This window comes from Oryza glaberrima, chromosome 6 (genome assembly GCF_000147395.1).
Source record: "Oryza glaberrima chromosome 6, OglaRS2, whole genome shotgun sequence".
In the NCBI taxonomy this organism is placed as follows: domain Eukaryota; kingdom Viridiplantae; phylum Streptophyta; class Magnoliopsida; order Poales; family Poaceae; genus Oryza; species Oryza glaberrima.
The window spans coordinates 2,640,443-2,655,102 of NC_068331.1; the positions used below are offsets into that span (position 1 = coordinate 2,640,443).

General features: G+C 39.7%; 3 protein-coding genes and 1 long non-coding RNA gene across 8 annotated transcripts; 3 read left to right on the top strand and 1 right to left on the bottom strand.

Annotated features, from left to right (window-relative positions):
- Positions 1-350: 350 nt before the first annotated feature.
- On the bottom strand, positions 351-2,392 carry LOC127775850 (uncharacterized). The gene is made up of 2 exons (XR_008018046.1): positions 2,141-2,392; positions 351-800 (listed from the first exon to the last, which is right to left on the bottom strand). It is a non-coding gene; the product is annotated as an uncharacterized LOC127775850 (long non-coding RNA).
- Positions 2,393-2,740: 348 nt separating this feature from the next.
- On the top strand, positions 2,741-6,897 carry LOC127777216 (nucleosome assembly protein 1;1). 2 transcript variants are annotated; one of them, XM_052303773.1, is made up of 12 exons: positions 2,741-2,927; positions 3,006-3,049; positions 3,167-3,262; positions 4,994-5,086; positions 5,185-5,275; positions 5,352-5,413; positions 5,489-5,673; positions 5,757-5,934; positions 6,028-6,071; positions 6,175-6,370; positions 6,463-6,480; positions 6,574-6,897. In XM_052303773.1, the coding sequence occupies exons 1-12, from the start codon at positions 2,861-2,863 to the stop codon at positions 6,634-6,636; spliced, it is 1,137 nt and encodes a 378-aa protein (XP_052159733.1). In that variant the 5' UTR covers positions 2,741-2,860; the 3' UTR covers positions 6,637-6,897. The 2 variants fall into 2 exon arrangements, with proteins under 2 accessions (XP_052159733.1, XP_052159734.1); XM_052303774.1 differs by having other exon boundaries at positions 5,185-5,260.
- Positions 6,898-8,495: 1,598 nt separating this feature from the next.
- On the top strand, positions 8,496-10,901 carry LOC127777988 (uncharacterized). Its single transcript, XM_052304615.1, has 2 exons — positions 8,496-8,935; positions 10,593-10,901. The coding sequence occupies exons 1-2, from the start codon at positions 8,620-8,622 to the stop codon at positions 10,628-10,630; spliced, it is 354 nt and encodes a 117-aa protein (XP_052160575.1). The 5' UTR covers positions 8,496-8,619; the 3' UTR covers positions 10,631-10,901.
- Positions 10,902-11,005: 104 nt separating this feature from the next.
- On the top strand, positions 11,006-14,386 carry LOC127777987 (cysteine synthase-like). 4 transcript variants are annotated; one of them, XM_052304612.1, is made up of 9 exons: positions 11,006-11,796; positions 11,934-12,025; positions 12,210-12,337; positions 12,470-12,672; positions 12,830-12,955; positions 13,223-13,381; positions 13,556-13,749; positions 13,953-14,123; positions 14,240-14,386. In XM_052304612.1, exons 1-8 carry the CDS (start codon positions 11,751-11,753, stop codon positions 14,076-14,078), a joined length of 1,074 nt encoding a protein of 357 aa, XP_052160572.1. In that variant the 5' UTR covers positions 11,006-11,750; the 3' UTR covers positions 14,079-14,123; positions 14,240-14,386. The 4 variants fall into 4 exon arrangements, with proteins under 4 accessions (XP_052160572.1, XP_052160573.1, XP_052160574.1 ...); XM_052304613.1 differs by lacking the exons at positions 13,953-14,123; positions 14,240-14,386 and having other exon boundaries at positions 11,872-12,025; positions 13,556-13,944; XM_052304614.1 differs by lacking the exons at positions 13,953-14,123; positions 14,240-14,386 and having other exon boundaries at positions 11,909-12,025; positions 13,556-13,944.
- Positions 14,387-14,660: the final 274 nt, after the last annotated feature.

Genomic DNA, 14,660 nt, shown 5'->3' on the forward strand with positions numbered 1-14,660 from the left:
AAGTGAAGTTGTTGTATTATCTGCTACCCCCAACATATTTTTTGCGGGACAGTTTAATTCACTGAAGTAAACTTTTAAGGGCATGTTATTTTGGAATGCATGAATTTTACAGGATATTCACCCAACAATTCAGTTCCCATGAAACTCCTCCAAAAAAAAATCCTGTGTTCCAAAGGATTTCTAAAACTTCTCCATTCTAGAGGATGGCCCATGTTCCATAGGATGTCTAAAAACACCTCCATAGAACACAGGATAATCATCCATTATAAACACCGTTATGGTCAGCTTCATAGAACCTGTGGGCCTATTATCAGAGAAACTATTGGACGTTATCATATCATCAACAACAGTAGGGGAAGTGCACATTATTGTCATGCTTATTCTCAAGTTTTTTTTTAAAAAAAACACCATGATCATAACTTTCTCATGTAAGCTGAAAGTTGATCATCTAGTTGCTTATTATGACATCATTTCAGATGTCGCAATTAGCTTATACAACTCTTCAGCGATGGTGGAAGTGCAATTCAGGAAAAAAAAAAAAGCTCTGGAGAGGCATTTCCATACAGGGTTTCTCCACTAAGTAAGGCACATATCATTTTGTTTCAGTCTTCGGATTATCTTTGTTTGTGTCTTTGCTAGATATAGCAGCTGTTGCTGCAGCTGTCATTGCTGCAGCCGCTGCACCAACCTTCGCACCTCCTGCAGCTTTCATCGCCGCACCAATCTTCGCAAATGCTGCTACCCCACCAACTAGGGCAGCACGCAAAGCAACCATTGGTCTCACCTCCATGGTATTGTTCCTGAAGCGATTAACAAAAAAACAAGAGCAAATATGGAACAAATTAAGTGAAAATGCGACCCTTATGAATTAGATTTAGAGAAAGTTATATGTGAGGATTTATTTTCCTATTCCCCAACAATTACTTCAAATGATTAAGGAAAATAGTAATGACTGTGAAACCAATAGGACTAGAACTTTTTTTTTTAAATGAACCAGGCGCATATCTCCACATTCAATATCATTTTAGTTTAAAACGAACCAGGCTAGCATATTTCCATATTCAATACCATGTTTGTTTCTTCGGGTATCCACACACAACTCATAAGCTCTTAAGCATTTTATCCCATGTATGGCCAGCTGAACTCACAGGAATCACTCAAAGAGAATAAAGGATTGAATGCATTTCCTGGCTAAATAGCAAAGCTAGACAATGATACTTCAATGGAATAATTCCTTGGGAGTAAACACGTAAATGAGAAACTTCAGAACAGATTAATTGCAAGTGTTGCCCTCTGAAATAGATTTGGAGAAAGTGACATATGAATTATGTTTTATTCTTCAGCAATTACTTAAAAGTTTAAAATGATCAAGGGAAATGTCGAAATGACAATGGCTGTAAAACATATGGATTAAGAGGAAGTTGTTAGTTATATATGTGATGTTTTATGTTCTTTAGCAATTACTTAAGAATGACCACAGATAATTGGCATTGTTGTAAAAACAGAACATTTTCACTAGAAAAGAGTTCTCTTTTCATTGTCGTGTTGATTTTTTTTCATCCGTATATATTCAAAAAAATATATTCAAACGTGCAGCTACAAGTAGATAACTGCAAAAGCCAGTGGATAGCTGCTGCAAGGCCAAAACTCGGATGAATGTCTAGAGACAAAAAAAATTAAGCAAGTTACCGCTTAAAAGAATAATTAACTGAGCTAACACTTAAAGAAAATAAAAACTGAACACAATTTCTTGGATAATGCTCATGTTACTGATATAAAGGGTATTAACTGGTAAGACTAAATGCATTGGGAATACAAGAGGATGGACTACAGGTCTGCTAGTAGTGACAAACTGGGAAAGAAAAAATACTCCTTGGAGGAAGAAGGATGAACAGGATAGAACTAAAGCAATCAGTTGAAATTATAGTTCATGTTTGCTACATAAAATCGTTTAAACTCGTTTATTCATGACGCCCTATGTGAAATTAGCAAGATTGGGTTTTGCTCCTCGGTCAAGATTCCACGCCGAACTACTTAAATCTCCTACATTGCCAGCCAATTTCTCCTATTTTCTTTAGCTATCCAACTTCCTAAGAACATCTAACACCATTAGAACAGAACAAACCAAAAGAAAACTCACCGAACAAATCCGAGCAAGCTTAAGGTTTGTCACCAGAAGAAACAGACCAATCCACGCCCAGATTGGTAGATCTCCCCTCGCAGCACAAGTCCAGTAGAACGTAGGAGGAGAACTGAGACTACGAGAGAGGCAGTGCTTCGCCGGAAGGAGGTCACCGTGGAGGGAAGGAGGCGCGGTCGCCGGAGAGAGCACAAGCCAATCGCCGCCGCCGCCGCCGCGAGCTGGAGACGACGAGGAGGAATGGAACCAGTGGATCCGAATCCTCCGCTGCTCATGCTGTAGCAGACGATCCGAGCCACTGCTCCACGATCCAACGGCTGGGACTGATGCCACGTGGCGATTCAGGACGAGCGGCCCACTCAAAGTTGGGCCGGAACGGGGACAGACGCTCGCGTGCAGCCCACATTAAGGTTGGGCCGAAACGGGGAGTGCGGCTCATTTCAGGAGAGCCCTTCATCTTTCGAAGTTTTAAATCTAAGCCCACGTCAGGGAGAGGTACTTTCCTGGAAGTATTATCAGGGAAACCCGGGGGTGTAAACGAAAAGAGAGTCACGGACATCTCGCGCGAGAGATGCTTCTTATACCCAAAGGAGGCTAGGGTTTAGTGGCTTCCCCTTTCTCTCTCTCTCTCTCTCCCTTCGCTTTCTCTCTTCCTTCCTTCCTAGGGCTTCCCCTCCTCGGCGGCGCATCCCATCGGCGGCGGACGAAGAGCTCCCGGCGATGGGCGGCGACAAGGAGAACCTCGACCTCTCCGACCTCAACGCCTCGCTGCCCGCCGCCGCCGCCGGTAAGCTCACGCGCTCGCGGGGTCTTATCCTGTCGTCTCCTTTATTTGTTTCCTGATCGATCCGTGTTTTGGCCGCAGCTCTCAGCGCCGAGGACCGCGCCGGCCTCGTCAATGCCCTGAAGGTGAGTCGATTTGGATCGATTTTGAGGCGCTATTCGATTCGGGAGCGGGGGGCGTGGTTGGTTGATTTTTGGTACCTGTTAGTTTTTCTCATCCCGTGTGGTCTGATTCGGTTGCAGGATAAGCTGCAGAGCTTGGCGGGTCAGCACACGGACGTGCTTGAGGCGCTCTCCCCCAATGTCAGGAAGCGTGTCGAATATTTGAGGGAGATCCAGGTGGGCATGGAATTTCCTTGCCACTAATTTTCCCGTTTCTAATGTGAATACTTTGCCAGATGTTGTTGTGTTAGAATATTATAATCAATGGTATAGCTGTTAGATTTAGCTTCTGGTAGGCACTGATTTGTAAGGATCTCATTAGTCAGCCTTATCTGTACTGCTGCTTTTTTATTAGTGCTCCTTAATTTTGTAATGACTAGAAAAAACACCCATGCTTTGCTATGGATAAAAGAAAGTATAATTATAATATGTAATAGATATTAAAACATTGTCAAATATGTTAGTATCACTTGTTTACTTGTTTGAACCGAATATTTGGACTATTCCATAATATCAAAAGATATCAGGAGCCAATTGGTGGTGGGTGGCAGATTCACTGGCACCACCACTAGGGACTTTTAAAGGAGTATAGATTCTGTAAGGAAAAATAGTTTTAGCCAAAAAAAAGTTCTGAGCATTACGTATATGTAATATTCATGTTAAGGAAGGAGCTAGATGATGGTAATCAGGCTTTATTATGTCTGTCAGGTGTCGAATATTTATCTCTGGCCTATTCAAAGATGTTCAATAGTCACCATTTGTTTGGTTGTGGTAGTAGCTGATGGGTAACATCAGAATGACCTGTTCATCATCTTGGAGGATATCAATATGCTTTATCTATGCTGTAAAATTTTATCTCTTTAAATTTATGGAACTTCTGTTGGATATGACAATAATTCAAGAGTGATGTTGATAATGGAATTCTCCTTTTGAATTGAATAAGTAAAGATATTCCTTATAAGGGGTCATATTGGTAGAACAGTAGGATTGGGATTAGGATATGGTTTAGGCTTATCCCAGCTATCTTCCTTTCACCAAGTCCTCCTTCCTAACCCTCCATCTCTATCCCACTTCTACCATGAAATCCAAACAACCTATTCATACTTTTTGTGTGTTGAACTTCCCTTTGGTCTAGTAAGGGAATAAAGGGCACTAGATCTTTTTAATGAGAAGGGAAAGTAGGTCAGGTAGTCAAATATGAACATAATATCTGCTGTTAGACGTCTATGCAGGGTAGTTGTCTATTGTTATATGCCACTATGAAGGTCTTTACAGCTTTATATGGTATATACAGACTTAATGCTGCTATGACTATTACCTATTGTACGGGGATTTAGTCTTGGAATTTGATATGTGAACTCTCACATGACCTAAGCAACAAGCTTTGATATATCATTCAAATCTCTATGTTGAAACATAGAAAGCACCTAATGCAATGTCATCCCCTCAGGGAGGAGACTGGTCCAAGTTTTTATGTTTTATAGTCTTGGAAAGAGTATGGATAATGTTTATGTAGTAGTATGCTTTAGAACCATAGACATTTTGCCTGTCAACTATTGGATAATGTGATTTAAACTTTATTTGCTTTCTGTGTTAGCTTATTGGTAGTTGGTACTGCTTTGATTCATCCGTTACTAAAATTGGGTAGTTCCAGGCATGCTGCTTTATTCCTGGCCTTCCATTTCCCTGTTTTTATTTTTGTGCAGTCAAAGCTGTGACCTGTTTCTTCTATTTGTATTTTATTCTGCATCTGCCATATTCATGATGAATTGCTCGAGAAAGTTTTGTTTCATACCATTTCCAGCATAATGGACCAAATTCGAACAGTGCTCTACATAAAATTCACATCTAATCCATGTGTTGTAATTGCTTCAAAGATCCAACTTTTTCTTCACTATACTAATCCAGGGCCAGCATGATGAAATCGAGTTAAAATTCTTTGAAGAGAGAGCTGCGCTTGAAGCGAAGTACCAGAAGCTTTATGAACCCTTGTACACAAAGGTATACTTGTTCTTTATGTTAAATATGTGAACAGTATTCCTTTTGTTATTTTCTTTTGTGACAGTTACTGAACCCCTGCCCCTTTTCCTGTTTTCCAGAGGTATAACATAGTAAATGGAGTTGTTGAGGTTGATGGTGGAAATGACGAACCAGCCAGTGAAAATGCTGCTGAGGGTAAAGATGCAGATGGTACCAAATCAAGTTTAATTTTATCTGTTGGTGAATGTTTCACATTCTGATTTATGATTAAACCATTTTTTTTCAGCTAAAGGAGTCCCAGATTTTTGGCTTACTGCTATGAAAACAAATGAAGTGCTTTCTGAGGAGGTATAGTATGGTTTACTTTTGTGTTGTTTTTTAGGTGCATTGCAGTAATTGTTGATTGTGTTATTGCTTTATTAGATCCAAGAGCGTGACGAGCCTGCTTTGAAATATCTGAAAGATATCAAGTGGGCTAGAATTGACGATCCTAAGGGTTTCAAGCTGGATTTTTTCTTTGATACGAACCCTTTCTTCAAGAACTCTGTCCTAACAAAAACGTACCACATGGTTGATGAAGATGAACCAATTTTGGAGAAAGCAATTGGGTAAGTTGTTTCATCCTCTGTTGAAACCTATAACTGCACGTGTTGTTAAAACTAACCATGTTGGCATGTTATGTGCACTGCAGGACTGAAATTGAGTGGTATCCTGGTAAAAACCTGACACAGAAGATTCTAAAAAAGAAACCCAAGAAAGGTTCAAAGAATGCAAAGCCTATTACCAAAACTGAAGTCTGTGAGAGCTTCTTCAACTTTTTCAGTCCCCCGCAAGTACCCGATGATGATGAGGACATTGATGAAGACACTGTATGTTCTATTTTGATATTTGACATGCATTTGTTCAATGATATCATATTTGGTGTGCTTTGGTAGTAAACTTGTTCCTTCAATTTATGATAGGCTGATGAGCTTCAGGGTCAAATGGAACATGATTATGACATTGGGTAAGTACTAGTCATTGCCTGCCACATACTAATGTTCTATCCGTCATGTTGATAAGCTCTTATGGCTATTCTGATGATATTTTTGGTCGGAAATTACTTATAGGACCACCATAAGGGATAAGATCATCCCACATGCTGTTTCCTGGTTTACTGGTGAGGCTGTGCAAGCCGAGGATTTTGACGATATGGAGGATGATGAAGAAGATGATGAAGACGATGATGAAGATGAGGAGGAGGAAGAAGAGGATGAGGATGAAGACGAAGACGATGAGGAAGAAAAAAGCAAGCCAAAGAAGAAGGTAACTTCACTATGTCATAGAACCTATTTCTGTAGCATCATTCTCCTATTTAGCCAGTTTCTAATACATTGCTTTTTTGATTGTCTGGACAGTCGGCAGGCAAACCAAAGGTACATGCTTTACACCAACCTTAAACGACTTGACATCAATTTTCCTTGCTTCGAGTGTTATAATCTTATAGCTCATGGTACATTCTCCACCAGCTACCATCGAAGGGCGGGGCACAAGGAGGTGCTGATCAACCAGCAGATTGCAAGCAGCAGTAGAACTGTTGTGGTTCACAGCGCCACGTGAGCTGTTTGTTATTTTGTTGATGCAGTATTTTGCGTTGAACTGCCCAGGAAATTATTGGTTGGTTGTGCACGGGTGAGGTTTCGTTGCTGGTATATGTTACCCGTGGTTTTATTGGCGAAGTTGTGAGGCCTGTCTGGAACATCTATATTAGAGTATTATTATGTTTTAGTTATATGTAATCGGTTTATTAAGTTTGTGTAATTATCTGGAATCTGCCGGTGGAACTTTTACTAGTATTCATTTGAGCCTTATGGAAAAAAAAATGAAATATGTCTTATGGAAAAAATTGAAATGTGTCATTGATCCAGTGAAGAGTACCTTTGTGTCATTTCTGGATTCCTAATGGAATCCAAGTTTATCTATTGACTACTGAGAAAGTGAAGTTTTTTGGTAGTTGGGCTGATCATGGTCAAATAAATCGATGGACACTGAACGTCAAAGTTTGATCTGTATGGTCCATACTGATGATTAAAGTTGATCTGCAGAGCACGAAGTATTTATTTGGTACAAAAAGAACCTGAAAGTAAGTTAACAATCCTGAAGCGACTGCACGACCAGTCGAGGACCACTTAGGCCAACCAGAAATACCTGTGCTAACAAAAAGATGGTTTAAGATGATTAATTTTAATTAAAATCACAAACTGAAGGGTCATTTCGATCGCACCGAAACTGTAAGGTTCAAAAATAGACAAAATTTTGCCAGAACTGGGTTTGTTCGGTTAGAGGAACTTCAATCCGTATAGAAATAAGAAAAATAAAAGAATATGAATGTACACACATTAATTCGAAGAAATTCTCTAAGAGGTATGAGTGGATTGAAATTTTCTATATTTTCTACTCTCACCGTTTCATATTATAAATCGTTTTGGTTTTTTTTCTAGTCAAACTTATTTAATTTTATCAAATTTATAAAAAAATATATTCATTTCTAAAATAAAATAAACATAGAATTAAAATATATTCAATGCTAATTTTGAAGCAAATACGATGTTTTAGATGTTGCTATTTTTTATATAAATTTGATCAGAGTTTTAAAAAAAGTTTAACTAGAAAAAGAGTTAAAACAACTTATATAATATAAAACGAAAGGAGTATCTACCGCTTGTAAAAAAGTTTTGACTTTAATCCTACTACTTTTGTCCCGAATATAAGAAGTTTTAGAGCTAGACCGGTTATTAAGAATTAGATGGGAGAGAGATTGTGATTGGTTGAGAAGTGGAGGTAAGAAAACTAAGTAGAATTAGATGGGGGAGGTGTGATTGGTTGAAAAGTGGTGGTAGATGATAAAAGTGAATGGATGAGGGTTGTAATTAGTTGAGAAGAAAATATTACTGGAGATGTTGTTATATTCCAGGACAAATCCCAAGTGCTAAAAGTTATTATATTTTAGGACAAATTCTTAGTGCTAAAAATTGTTATATTTTGGTACGGAGGGAGTGCAAACATAATGATAGTCTTCGATATTAGGTTGTGTTTAAATCCAGGGATGAAAAGTTTTGGCGTATCACATCAGATATACGGACACACATTTGAAGTATTAAACATAGTCGAATAACAAAACAAATTATGTAAACTGCGAGATAAATTTATTAAGCCTAATTAATCCGTCATTAGCAAATGTTTTCTGTAGCACCACATTGTCAAATCATGGCACAATTAGGCTTAAAAGATTCGTCTCGTAATTTTATACGCAATCTGTGTAATTAGTTTTTTTGTCCATATTTAATACTTGTAAAAAGTTTTTACGTGGGAACTAAACATGACCTTAACCTTTTCCTCCCAACCGAAACACGCCATATGACTATGAGAGTGTTTTTGTCCCTCCAACAGCTACGGCCCACTGGCCCAGCGAGCTGACCCAGAGTGGGCTGGGCTTCTTCTTCGTCGTCTCATACCAATCGTGCGGCGGCGGCGGCGGCGGCCGACGGCACAGGCGAGCGGCGGCGGCGGCGGGGATGGCGGCGGCGTTGCGCGGGATCGGAGCGAAGCTGGGGAAGGTGAACCACGAGAAGGTGACGAGCGCGCTGCTGCTGGGCTCATTCGTGGTGCTGGGGTGGCGTTCGTGGGAGCAGCAGCACGAGATCGACGAGCTGGAGGCCAGGAAGGCGTCGCTCCGCGCCGCCAACACCGCCATGTCCTCCGCCATGTGGGCGTGGCGCGAGGAGCTCTTCGCCCTCGCCGCCGCGCCCTCCCCGCCCATCTCCGCGTCCCGCCTCCGCGTCATCTACGGGGAGGAGCAGCCGCCCGCCTCGCCCGCGTCCAAGAAGCCAGGTGCGTGTGCTTCACTGCTCCAGATTCAACAGATAGTGGTGTTCTACTCATACTATTATTATAAGGGCTAATTATGGTCATCTAAACCTAAATTCAATCCCTGGACTGCAAAATCAAAGGAGTTTTTAGAGAAAACTGCTTTTAGCTGTTTATGATTTGGTTGTGTATATGCAAATGTCTATAGCATCTTAAGGCTGAGGCTGGGCTGAGAGCCTGAGATGGTGTTGTAGTCATACTGTTAAAAGAACTAATTACGGTAACCTAAACCTAGAATCGATCTCTGGACTGCAAAATCGAAGGCATTTGTGAGAAAACTGCTTTAAGCTGTTTATGATTTGGTTGCTATGCAAATGTGTGTAGAATCTTAAGCCTGAGACCTGAGGCTGGGCTGAGAGCCTGAGATGAGATGATCCTATTATGGAATGTGTTTTTAATAATATTGCTGATATTTTTTCTTTGTGTGTGTGTGGGTGGGTGGGGGGGGGGGGGTGGGGTGTGGGTTGAATAACATTGGTCTCAAACTCTCAACTTGCATCTGCATCTGCAGATGCGCCACACTCCCCCTGATCATCACTTCACATTGTTCTCACTTATAGGATGGCCATTGGTCTAAAGAGAAAATGTATAAATTCCGCTAGGTTGGTTCGAAGTGCCATTTCAGGAAGAAAAGTGGTTCAAAGTGAAATTTGCTCCCCTCTTTTGTAACATAATGACCCTGGAGATGCTGCTGTTCATTTTAGGGCATGTGGATAACAAAACAAGCTTAGCTAGAATTTGTGTTGTAGTCCTCTATTGTGTTTGTGTTGTAGTATTATCTGGCTGAAAATGTTTGATTAGAAGTAGCACCATAATGTTTCATTGCTTCATTGTTCTTAGTATTTAGGTCGTTTTATTGTTCACTTTGAACACATGTGGTAGTAGCTTAAAATACTACCGTGGAATTTTTAATTGTATGAAATATGTAGGCTTATTTCGTTCACAAACTTGGCTAGGTGTTCGGAATGTCAGGTACCTTGTAGGGTTTTTTTGGTATCATTAGCCTGGTGTTGGTGTTGATATGCAAAAGGAATGAATTTGAACTTATGTTTTCTGTCATAACTCTGAATTTCCCTTGTGATCCATTATATGATGTCCAAATTTGCATCGCCGCTACCTTTTATGATGACCTTTTAAAGGAAGGAACATTATTAAAAATAGGCTATTGGCATCAACTGTAGCCTGAAGATAACTGTTTGTTTTATGGAAAAGTTTGTATTTGGTCCCTCTACTCTTTATTTGGTTTAGGGACTAAATATAGACCTTTTGCTTTCTTCGTTGTTGAGGTGTTTGTGGGATACTGTTGAAATGATTTGTTTAACTGGACTCAAGCATATCATAATATGCATATAATGGCGTGCGTTGCCTGTGACATATTACACACCCAGAAAAGAGTCATATTACACGTTGTAGTGCCCTTCAAGGGGGATTATGGATATTTGCCTTGAACTTTGAATTAAACTATTTGGTTGCCATAATCATATCATCATACCAATTTAAATCGACTAGAGTAGAATGGGGAAGTGAACACATAACTGTGTAGTTTGTATCATGCAGTTTTATTATTGATAGTCAATTTATCTTACTGGTAATGAAACTATTGGCCCTTTTCAATTTGCAGGAGCAGATGCTGAGGAGGAACCATTTGCTATTGCATGAACTCTTTTCCAGTGTGCCTTAGCATTGTGAAATAGCAATAGAGATCCCTGAAGGTGATGATGTGTTTTTAGATAATCCTGTATAATTTTGCACCGAGATGCAAACCGTTTCCAGCTTAAACACAAGTAACAGTGCTGTCCTAATACAGCTTTTCAATTCTATATAGTGAGCCAATGAGGGGTCTGTATTTTCTGATGTCAATGTTGTCCTCTCCTTGCATATTTGCAAACAGGACCAGCACTTCGATGGTTTAAATGATTGAATCCGTACTTATGCTTGTCTTGTTTGTAGTTGTAGAAGTACTGTTTGAATCCAAGTGGAAGATGGAATGGAAGACTCGGTATAGTTGTTTTATCTGGAACACAAAAATGGTTTCGCCTTGTGTAGTTGTATTTTGCAAAGGGTAGCAAGTTGTCTACTCTTTTGAGTAGTTGTTTGAAATCCGTTGATATTCAGAACGCTTTCCATCGTTCGTAACTGAAATCTTAAATCCCAGTTGCATCCTCTTTGCTTTCTTCTATGATTAGCATCCTGAGTTACTCATATTGTTTGGTCATTTTCAATCAAAGTCAGCAAGCTGTGTGCCATACTATTCTATAGGTAAGTTAAGTGAAACTAATCGTGGGAACCAGGCTGTTGTCGTGTCGTGTACATTGGAATTTAAGAGGTAAATACTTGAGAGAATATAAGAAGAGCTCTTTTTGGAAAGCCACTGTTTCTCATGCTAAACGTAATATCAGAGTCAGCAATGGACTAATACCATATAAGGTTGAAATAGAAAATGCCTCACTCTTCTTTATCTGTGTTGGTGATCTTGTTGAGCAGGATTTCATGGTCTTGTTGTTGCAAAGGGAAGTTTTATGCAGCATGAAAGGTACCAATTTCACTCATCCATTCCTGATGTCAATTAACTGCAAAACTGTAGCGCAGAGCACATCAAAACGATACGATTAAAATTTTCTTCACCTGCTGCAATGCATGGGCATTTTGCTAGCTGAAAAAAAGAAGAAGCAAGCTAGTATGTTTCTTGGAGACAAAAAGATCACACGAGCAGATAGGAATCTTGCAGGTGTGAGCCATCCACCAATTAGATGACGAAGGTGCAGAGATCACGAGAGATATGGATATCAATCTGTTGAAAGTACAACCTTGCCAACGTGAACAAGGTAATGTCCTTCTATTACTTTCGCATAAAATAATATAAATATACCAAGTTGGGTATATAATAGTTGGAAGATTAGGTGGATCCAGCTGATGGAAATATATATACTGAGATAGTTCTCTGCTCCTTGCTCCGAGCAAGTGAACAGCATGGAGGAAGGAGGCAGGAGAGGGATCCCTTCTCTGCTAAATTCATCGTCATCAGATGAACATATCGCCACTGATATCACTCAGGTGAGCTGATCCCTATCCTCTACTGCACTATCTTCTTTCTGATCTTCTCCATCTTCAGTTCTTGCCTTTTGGGGGGTGAAATTGGTTTTGGTCTGAACATATATGTGTCAGACAGAATTCATGCTGGTGGTGTGAACTGTGAAGTTTGAAGGATTAGTACAACTCAGGTTCATTCTTCCTTCAGCTTGTAGGATGGACGCCACTGATAGAGCTGAACCGGATCGTCCGAAAAGACGGCGTAAATGCCCGGATTGTTGGCAAATTGGAGTCATACCAACCCCTCTGCTCTGTCAAGGATCGCAGTGCTCTGAGGTACGGACAAATATGTACCCATATGCTATCCATTGTTCAATGTTTCAATATCTCTGCTGATCACATTGTTAAGTTAGGCTATTTCATGATCATTTTGATCAATGGCTCATACTCTGTAATACCAATTTTCAGAATGATTGAGGATGCAGAGGAGAAAGGTCTGATCTCACCAGGCGTTACGACGCTAGTCGAGCCGACAAGTGGTAATCTTGGAATAGGTGTGGCATACAATGCTCTGCTCAAAGGTTACAGGTTCATTGCAGTCATGCCTGCTGAGTATTCACTTGATAAGCAAATGTTGTTGACGTATCTAGGGGCCGAGGTTATTTTAACTGGTAAGGATGTAAAGCACAAATCTTTGGTAATTACTATAAGTTTTTAACTGTTGAAATCATTCTCAAAATTTGATATCGGCATTTGGTGTCCTGTCATTTGTCAATTGTGGGGACCACAAGATACTGAACTCTCTAATTCAATGCAATACTGTTTCAGATCCTACACTTGGTTTTCAGGGACAATTAGACAAAGTTGAACAGATCAAGAATGATATGCCTAACGTACATCATCTTGATCAGTTTAAAAATGCAGCAAATCCTGAAGCACACTTTGTATGGACAGGTACCTATTGTTACACAATGTAATGTAATGTAATCTACTAGTAAAAGAGTACTATAAATAGTAGCAAGCCATATATTTTATTTGCAATGATCATTAACTGTAGAGGATTATACTGTCCTGGATTCAAAACAAAAGGGCCTTTGTCCGTCATAATTCATACGATGAAATTCATGAATTGGGTGGGCTTAATATTCCTGTTATCCATATCATGATTTACGAGTCAGATAGTGTGATCATATTCAAATGTTGCCTATCCTTTCCTTCTAGGGCCTGAGATTTGGAAGGATACGGCAGGCAAAGTAGATATCTTTGTGGCTGGTTCTGGCACAGGAGGAACAATTTCAGGTGTAGGGAAATATTTGAAGATGAAAAACCCAGCAGTTAAAGTAATTTGTGTTGAGCCTGCGGAAAGCCCTGTAATTTCAGGCAAGTCTCTACAATATCACAAGTATCACACTGAACATGTCAAAGAAAAAGTATCACCTCCAATGATAAAATGTTTCGACAAACAAAAAAAAATCTTTTGAGAAATGAATTGCCTCGGATATCTAAAATTGTGTCCTGTTGGCTTCTACAATAATTTTCCTCACATTGTTTTAGGTGGTAAGCCTTCGCGGCATAAAATTCAGGGAATGGGTCCAGGCTTTGTACCAAAAAACCTGGATATCTCAATCGTCGATGAGATCATCACAGTAACTGCACAAGATGCAATGGCTAATGCAAAGAGGCTGGCAAGAGAAGAGGGTTTACTTGTGGGCATATCATCCGGAGCTAATTTGGCAGCTTGTCTGAAGGTTCCAACTGAACTAATTTTCTTGTGGGCATATCAACTTTCGTTTGTCCTGATTATAGCTTCCCAGCATTATAATCTTGTATTTTCTTCCGCTATATCGATAGAAACTTCAGGCCATTTGGTGCTGTTCGTTTGAAAAAAAAAAAAACTTTCTTGCATTCTTTTTTCATGTAATCTTTGCTTATCTTTGTAAGGATTTTTTAGGTGGCATCGAGGAAAGAATATGAGGGAAAGATGATTGTAACCATTTTCCCTAGTGGTGGTGAAAGATACATGAACTCTGACCTCTTTGCACAAGCAAGGGAGGAGTGCAGCGCCATGACCTTTTGATCTCATGGCTTTTTCAGTTCTATTCTACTCTGTATGGAAGCCAAGGTAGGATTTTAGCATAAATATATAAGTACAGTTAAGAACTAAAATTCAAGGTAAAAATACATTGGTCCCTTATCTAATCCGCTTATTGGATTTGGACTCGTTACATGTTGATGCAGGTGGCTTGTACACTGATCAGTGAGCAGAGTGTGGGGGAAAATAAAGAAAAGCCGGATGTGTTGTACTTGTTTGTTGTATGAAAATATGAAATAAGAGGACAAGCCATTTATTATTTTTTGTAAAGAAGACTATAATCTTTTGTTACATGTTTACTCCATAATTTTCCCTCAGAGCAATGTAGTAAATTTTTTTATAAAAAACAAAAACCAAATAAGACATATACTACTGTATAATAGTTACCATATGTTCTTGCAATGCATAGTATTTTTTTATATTAAAAAAAACTGAATAAGAGTGGGCCTGTTTGGCACAGCTCCAGCTCCACCCCTCCTAGAGCTGGAGCTCAGCCAAACAGTTTCAGCTCCACCAAAACTGGAAGTAGACTAGGGTGGAGCTCTCTCACAAAATGAACTAAAGAGT